This window comes from Mercenaria mercenaria, chromosome 1 (assembly GCF_021730395.1).
Source record: "Mercenaria mercenaria strain notata chromosome 1, MADL_Memer_1, whole genome shotgun sequence".
Classification (NCBI taxonomy): Eukaryota; Metazoa; Mollusca; class Bivalvia; order Venerida; family Veneridae; genus Mercenaria; species Mercenaria mercenaria.
The window spans coordinates 16,602,917-16,611,652 of NC_069361.1; the positions used below are offsets into that span (position 1 = coordinate 16,602,917).

At 36.1% G+C, this 8,736-nt stretch overlaps 1 protein-coding gene across 1 annotated transcript in view; it reads right to left on the reverse strand.

Moving 5' to 3' along the window:
• The window catches only part of LOC128558326 (mitogen-activated protein kinase-binding protein 1-like), a 49,780-nt gene extending 43,816 nt beyond the window's left edge, over positions 1-5,964 (reverse strand). Inside the window, exons 1-7 of the mRNA XM_053547474.1 lie at positions 5,855-5,964; positions 4,988-5,278; positions 4,431-4,774; positions 3,733-3,985; positions 3,346-3,558; positions 2,872-3,084; positions 2,600-2,774 (exon numbers count right to left, since the gene is read on the reverse strand). Coding sequence (XP_053403449.1) covers positions 2,600-2,774; positions 2,872-3,084; positions 3,346-3,558; positions 3,733-3,985; positions 4,431-4,774; positions 4,988-5,278; positions 5,855-5,964 — 1,599 coding nt within the window. The remainder of the gene's footprint in view (positions 1-2,599; positions 2,775-2,871; positions 3,085-3,345; positions 3,559-3,732; positions 3,986-4,430; positions 4,775-4,987; positions 5,279-5,854) is intronic.
• Positions 5,965-8,736: the final 2,772 nt, after the last annotated feature.

The following is an 8,736-nucleotide window of genomic DNA, read 5'->3' on the forward strand; positions in this document are numbered from 1 at the left end:
ATTTACTTTGACTACAAGAGTCCCAAGGGTCTATGAGTATTTTGTTCTTTTTTTTTCTTGGATAGAGAATTTTTCATAAAGGTAAGTAAACTATGATCGTGTTTTTCTTTCTTTAATAACATAATTCATTGCAGGATAATTATCAGTTAGAGAATGTTGGTGTTTGTTTTGTTCCGGATGCGTCAGCAGTTCGTATTATTGAATGCCGTAACAGCGCCACCAATACTGTATAGCGCCATCACTAGAGTTATAGCGCCACCACTTTTAAAAATCCTGGTATATTTTTTCTAACCCGAGATTCTATTATTCATGGTGTGTGCGTATATAATTATTTATTATTTCTACAACATTTGCATGCGCAGGTATATTCTTACAGTGTGTCTATTCATCGGAATGGTGAACGAATACTGGCCGATATGAAAATGCGCCACTGTAAGATTCGGGAGAAAAGCTCCTGACACCACAATTTGCATATTATTTTAATGAAATCACTGCCAGTCTGTAGTAAAAATGTTGTTACACGGAACTACATTTTCCGATTTTCGAAAAAAGTTCTATCAATGAAAATATAAGATAAAATATAAAATTTACTCAAGTGTTTACAAGTAGAAATGGGCGATAGCTGCACCACGGAAATGTCGATAGCTCTTTTCCTTATCACCACAACTTGGTGGTGGCGCTAGCGTTTAGTAGCCGTGTAATATAAAACAAGAAATCTGATAGTTTCTAAGTCCAAAAGGGGCCATAATGCTTGCAAAAAGCAGAATGGAGTTATGCTTCTTACTGTACAGAGTCAGCTTTTGATGGTGAACAAGTGTTGCAAGTTTTAAAGCAATAGCTTTGATAGTTTAGGAGAAAAACTGACCTAAACACAAAACTTAACCAAGGAATCTGATTTTCTAAGTCCAAAAGAGGCCATAATTCTTGCAAAAAGAAACAAAATTATGGTACTTGCTGTGCAGAGTCAGCTTTAAATGGCAAATAACTGTTTCAAGTTTTAAGGCAATACATGTAGCTTTGACCATAAAGGAGAAATGTTGACCTGAAAGCAAAACTTATAACCAAGAAATCTGATTTTCCAAACCCAAAAGGGACCATAATTCTTGCAAAAAACAATGTAGAGTTATGATACTTGCTGTGCAGAGTCAGCTTTTAATGGAAAATTTCTGCTCCAAGCTTTAAAGCAATAGCTTTGACTGTTATTAAAGGAGAAAAGTTGACCTAAACACAAAAACTTACTAAAAGTGGGCTGGCAGACAATATCTTATCAGCTCTTTAACAATTACAAAAAAACATAAATGCCCTAAAAACATCTCTTCTACCCCACTCCTTACCAGTCTGCATGACCCCTTTTCCCTAAAATTGAAAAATTATCCATCAAATATATTTTGTTGTGTTTAAACTCAAATGACACAATTATTATCATTATGGCAACTTTAATAACCGGCATCTTAAAAGAGGATATATATTAACAAGACTGACATTTAAATAAACTTCTTTTTACAGTAAAAAATATTTTACAACATGATAAAATCTTTCTGTCAAAGAAAAAACAATCTGCCGATACAATTTTTTGGGGGGACAAAATCAGTTGAATATACTTTACTTTAAACTTCAATGTAATTACTCACCTTGGGCAAATCATTTCACCATCTATGCTTAACAAATTTAACAATACTTATTTTGTTTGTATAATTAACATTGTACTTTAAGGCCAAACACAGGTATCAGTACAGTGTATCTACGTTCAAATAGTTACAAAAAAAAAACATTTAAAAAAATTATATTCTTTGCTTTCAGTGGAGCAGAGAAACTTCTTCAGCATGTGAATAAGAAAATCTAAAGGAGACCAACAGTCAAACCATAGAGCGTCAGTCTTGCATTTTTAATTGTATCCTTCATGCATCCGCATTCTTTGAAATGCAAAATCCGAAAATCTATAAAAATACTACCCAATTAATGCAAGAAGGTACCAAGTGGCAAAATTACAACAACATACACTACATAAATGCAGAGAAAACATTACTTAAAAATTTCATCAAACTTGTAAACTATTACTTCTTCAAAAGCAACAGGGGGCATAATATAATACAATGCCTGCAAGCAGAATGGGCAGGGCAGTAAAACTGGGCATAAAAAAGTTCCGCAACTAATTGGGAGGTGAGAGGTCGTCTTCACTTCAAGAGATGCTTAGTCATCCTGTAAAGTTTGAAAGCTGTAACTATTATACTATCTGACTGAAAGTCTGGAAACAGCAAATGTTAAAGGATGGACAATGCCACGCCAACATCCCGGTTTTTTTACAACCTGGGCAGATAAAAAACACCTACAAGCAACTATCCTGGTGTGTTCCTATGTCCGTTTTCTATTTTTCCAATGTAAGTATTCTACTTTGGAAGCTGGCATAGAACAAGTTCTTTATTTAAAGCCACAAAAGCTCTGCAACATACCACTGCATTACAATCATGTCACTTTAAATGAAACTTCCAAGTCTGAAACATTCACGTAGTACAGGATCTTGTAATGGAAAGTCTGAACCATTGAAAACTACAGGTCCTTGTGATGGGAAGTCTGTAACACTGATAACTTAATTAACTACAGGTCCTTGTAATGGAAAGTCTGAACCATTGATAAGTACAGGTCCTTTTAATGGAAAGTCTGAACCATTGATAAGTACAGGTCCTTGTAATGGAAAGCCTGAACCGTTGACAATTACAGGTCCTTGTAATGGAAAGTCTGAACCATTGATAAGTGCAGGTCCTTGTAATGGAAGTCTGAATCATTGATACCTACAGGTCCTTGTAATGGAAAGTCTGAATCATTGATATCTACAGGTCCTTGTAATGGAAAGTCTGAATCATTGATATCTACAGGTCCTTGTAATGGAAAGTCTGAATCATTGATAAGTGCAGGTCCTTGTAATGGAAGTCTGAATCATTGATATCTACAGGTCCTTGTAATGGAAAGTCTGAATCATTGACACTTACAGGTCCTTGTAATGGAAAATCTGAACCACTGACACTTACAGGTCCTTGTAATGGAAAGTCTGAACTATTGATAAGTGCAGGTCCTTGTAATGGAAGTCTGAATCATTGATATCTACAGGTCCTTGTAATGGAAGTCTGAATCATTGATATCTACAGGATCTTGTAATGGAAAGTCTGAACCATTGAAAACTACAGGTCCTTGTGATGGGAAGTCTGTAACACTGATAACTTAATTAACTACAGGTCCTTGTAATGGAAAGTCTGAACCATTGATAAGTACAGGTCCTTTTAATGGAAAGTCTGAACCATTGATAAGTACAGGTCCTTGTAATGGAAAGCCTGAACCGTTGACAATTACAGGTCCTTGTAATGGAAAGTCTGAACCATTGATAAGTGCAGGTCCTTGTAATGGAAGTCTGAATCATTGATACCTACAGGTCCTTGTAATGGAAAGTCTGAATCATTGATATCTACAGGTCCTTGTAATGGAAAGTCTGAATCATTGATATCTACAGGTCCTTGTAATGGAAAGTCTGAATCATTGATAAGTGCAGGCCCTTGTAATGGAAGTCTGAATCATTGATATCTACAGGTCCTTGTAATGGAAAGTCTGAATCATTGACACTTACAGGTCCTTGTAATGGAAAATCTGAACCACTGACACTTACAGGTCCTTGTAATGGAAAGTCTGAACTATTGATAAGTGCAGGTCCTTGTAATGGAAGTCTGAATCATTGATATCTACAGGTCCTTGTAATAGAAGTCTGAATCATTGATATCTACAGGTCCTTGTAATGGAAAGTCTGAACCATTGATAACTACAGGTCCTTGTAATGGAAAGTCTGCAACATTGATAACTACAGGTCCTTGTGATGGGAAGTCTGTAACACAGATAACTACAGGTCCTTGTGATGGGAAGTCTGTAAAACGGATAACTACAGGTCCTTGTAATGGAAAGTCTGAACCATTAGCAATTACAGGTCCTTGTAATGGAAAGTCTGAACCATTGATAAGTACAGGTCCTTGCAAAGGAAGTCTGAATCATTGTTATCTACAGGTCCTTGTAATGGAAAGTCTGAACTATTGATAACTACAGGTCCTTGTAATGGAAAGTCTGAACCATTGATAAGTACAGGTCCTTGCAATGGAAGTCTGAATCATTGTTATCTACAGGTCCTTGTAATGGAAAGTCTGAACTATTGATTACTACAGGTCCTTGTAATGGAAAGTCTGAACCACTGATAACTACAGGTCCTTGTTATGGAAAGTCTGAATCTTTGATAACTACAGGTCATTGTGACAGGAAGTATGAACCATTGATCAGTACAGGTCCTTGTGATGGGAAGTCTGTAGCACTGATAACTACAGGCTCTTGTATGGAAAGTATGAACCATTGATAACTACAGGTCCTTGTGATGGGAAGGCTGAACCATTGATAACTACAGGATCTTGTATTAAATGGGAATTCTGCAACATTGGTAACTACAGGTCCTTGTAATGAAAAGTCTGCAACATTGATAACTAAAGGTCCTTGTGATGGAAAGTCTGAACCATTGATAACTACATGTCCTTGTAATGGAAAGTCTGAACCATTGATAACTACATGTCCTTGTGATGGGAAGTCTGAACCATTGATAACTACATGTCCTTGTAATGGAAAGTCTGAACCATTGAGAACTTTATGTCCTTGTGATGGGAAGTCTGAACCATTGATAACTACATGTCCTTGTATTAAATGGGAATTCTGCAACATTGGAAAGAAACTACAGGTCCTTGTAATGAAAAGTCTGTAACACAGATAACCACAGGTCCTTGTAATGTAAAGTCTGCAACATTGATAACTGAAGGTCCTTGTGATGGGAAGTCTGAACCATTGATAACTACATGTCCTTGTAATGGAAAGTCTGAACCATTGATAACTACATGTCCTTGTGATTGGAAGACTGAACCATTGATAACTACATGTCCTTGTAATGGAAGTCTGAATCATTGATATCTACAGGTCCTTGTAATGGAAGTCTGAATCATTGATATCTACAGGTCCTTGTAATGGAAAGTCTGAACCATTGATAACTACAGGTCCTTGTAATGGAAAGTCTGCAACATTGATAACTACAGGTCCTTGTGATGGGAAGTCTGTAACACAGATAACTACAGGTCCTTGTGATGGGAAGTCTGTAAAACGGATAACTACAGGTCCTTGTAATGGAAAGTGTGAACCATTGGCAATTACAGGTCCTTGTAATGGAAAGTGTGAACCATTTATAAGTGCAGGTCCTTGTAATGGAAGTCTGAACCATTGATAACTACAGGTCCTTGTAATGGAAAGTCTGAATCATTGATAACTACAGGTCATTGTGACAGGAAGTATGAACCATTGATCAGTACAGGTCCTTGTGATGGGACGTCTGTAACACTGATAACTACAGGATCTTGTATGGAAAGTATGAACCATTGATAACTACAGGTCCTTGTGATGGGAAGGCTGAACCATTGATAACTACAGGTCCTTGTATTAAATGGGAATTCTGCAACATTGGTAACTACAGGTCCTTGTAATGAAAAGTCTGCAACACAGATAACCACAGGTCCTTGTAATGTAAAGTCTGCAAGATTGATAACTAAAGGTCCTTGTGATGGGAAGTCTGAACCATTGATAGCTACATGTCCTTGTTATAGAAAGTCTGAACCATTGATGACTACATGTCCTTGTGATGGGAAGTCTGAACCATTGATAACTACATGTCCTTGTAATGGAAATTCTGAACCATTGATAACTACATGTCCTTGTATTAAATGGGAATTCTGCAACATTGGTAACTACAGGTCCTTGTATTAAATGGGAATTCTGCAACATTGGTAACTACAGTCCTTGTAATGAAAAGTCTGTAACACAGATAACCACAGGTCCTTGTAATGTAAAGTCTGCAACATTGATAACTACAGGTCCTTGTATTAAATGGGATTTCTGCAACATTGTTAACTACAGGTCCTTGTAATGAAGTCTGTAACACAGATAACCACAGGTCCTTGTAATGTAAAGTATGCAACACTGATAACTAAAGGTCCTTGTGATGGGAAGTCTGAACCATTGATATCTACATGTCCTTGTATTAAATGGGAATTCTGCAACATTGATAACTAAAGGTCCTTGTGATGGGAAGTCTGAACCATTGATAACTACATGTCCTTGTAATGGAAAGTCTTTAACACTGATAACTACATGTCCTTGTAATGGAAAGTCTGTAACACTGATCACTAAATGTCCTTGTAATGGAAAGTCTGTAACACCGATAACTACATGTCCTTGTAATGGAAAGTCTTTAACACTGATAACTACATGTCCTTGTAATGGAAGTCTGTAACACTGATAACTACATGTCCTTGTAATGGAAAGTCTGTAACACTGATAACTACATGTCCTTGAAATGGGAAGTCTGTAACACTGATAAATGCATGTCCTTGTAATGGAAAGTCTGTAGCTCTGATAACTACATGTCCTTGTAATGGAAAGTCTGCAATACTGATAACTATAGGTCCTTGTAATGGGAAGTCTGAACCATTGATAACTACAGGTCCTTGTGATGGGAAATTGAAACAATTACAAATTCGAGTGCTTGTGATTAGAAGTCTCAAACACTGACAAATACAGCTTTTTTTATATGAAGTATGTAACACTGATACATGTAACTACAGATCCTTGTGAGTGGACGTCTGTAGCATTTGTAACTACAGCCTTGTGATGGGAAGTCTGTAACATTAATAAATACAGGCTCTACTGATTGGCAATCTGAAACACTGATATAAACTACAGTTCCATAAGTTTGAAACATAACTACAGGTTCTTGTGATGGGAAGTATGTAACATTGGTAACATTAAACAACAGGACCTTGTGATGGGTGGTGTAAAACGTTAATAAATACAAGTCCCTGTGACGGTAAGTGATTGATGTATAGCCTCTCCTAACATATAAACATTTAAATTTATGGGTATCAGGGTCAAACCTAGTTTATACCCATATAAGTGAAAGTGGGCGATTTATGTTTACATAGATTAAGTATTAAAAGGTCTTTATCACGCTCTTTAAGACCAAACAGTTTGGATGACTGAATTTCATGTCTTATTGCAATTGACACATTATTGAGCATATAAAATCAACTAAATATATCAACTAAATCTTTTCAAACAAACATTAAACATAATACTATTATAAAACTCTTAACGTAATAAAATAATATGTTGAAATTTAGCATTGGGTTGTGTTCAGTGTGCATCTCACATGTACTGGCAATTTGAAGTCGGCACCAGCTATTCATAAACATAACTATTTACTAACAGTAACTGTTACAAAGCAATTAGCAAATTTAATGTTTTTGACACTGTAGCAGGACTGGTGAAGAAATGAAGCTGCTACACCTAAACACAGTTATTATCTAAATATTGCACATTTTTTGATAAATCAAAGCTCTTCACCTAATGAGACAATCTGACTAGCACTGATATTCTGAGATCTTAACAAACACCTTACGCATAGACCAAGTTTGATTAACAAGCCAAAAATCATAAAACCCTACAATACCCGAATCATATTATCTGGGAAACAAGAACTGTCCATATGACAGTGGGTTCAACTATTTGACAGCTTCTAAATCCAAAAAATGCCAAAACTTGGCAAGACTTGTGTAACAGGGCTATCTTAAAACAATTTACTATGAATTTAAATCTTATTATGGCAATGATAACAATTTGCATGCAAAACATCAACCAAATTTTCAAAGTCGAACAATTTGTCAAGGGCAATAATTTGAATTAATTTCATATAAGAGCTCTCTAATTTGGGTTTGTGGGCATGTGTGAATAGAAGGACATTTCAAAGTGTGAAGTTTCAATCCAATACATAAAGTTGTTACTGAGATACAACTTGATAGCTATATAGATATATAAAACTAGTTGGTAAAATTGTATATGTATTATGTAACGTTATTATTATTGTCTGTATGATGTACATGAAGGGAAAACAATAAATAATAAAAAAAAAACTTGATAGCTGCACGAAAAACAGTCAGCTGCTTCATCAGTATCACGGATGGCCCTAAACATACCAGACAGATGGATGTGCATAGGACACTGGTGCCCCCAACTTCCTGCTACTGTACAGTCATATGTTACTTACTACCTAAACTTTTATATTACCTTGGGTATGGGGTACGGATACTACAAAAAGATCGAGGGAGCAGAAAGTTTTTTTGCGTGATGGGGTGGAGGGAGGATAGCAGGTGGGATTAAATCCCAAATTGGAATAATATTCACATGCTAATCAACATTCCTTAAAAGTTCCATGACACCAAGCCAAATACTTTTTGAGGCACATGGAAAACAAACTTTTAAGCCTTAATACAAATTGTTTACTAAATCAAGGGCCATAACTCAGGTTTTGCAGAGTCAATCTCAAAAAGAAACCCAGGTGCACAAATTCGAATGCTGAATAATATTCCTATATGGTTTCATGCAGGGTTGGCAAAAACCCGGGTTTTAAGCATATTGCGTAGCCCAGTGGGTAATACTAGGAAAACCCGGGTTTTACTGGGCAATAGTGGTCAATACTGGGCAATATAATTTTAAGTTCAAACTTCAATATATATTTCAGCATTAGTTGACTAACAGCCCATATAGTGATAGGAGTGACACCTGCATGCCTGGTCCTATAATATCTGTAAAAATCTATTGAATAGACATTATTATGATGAT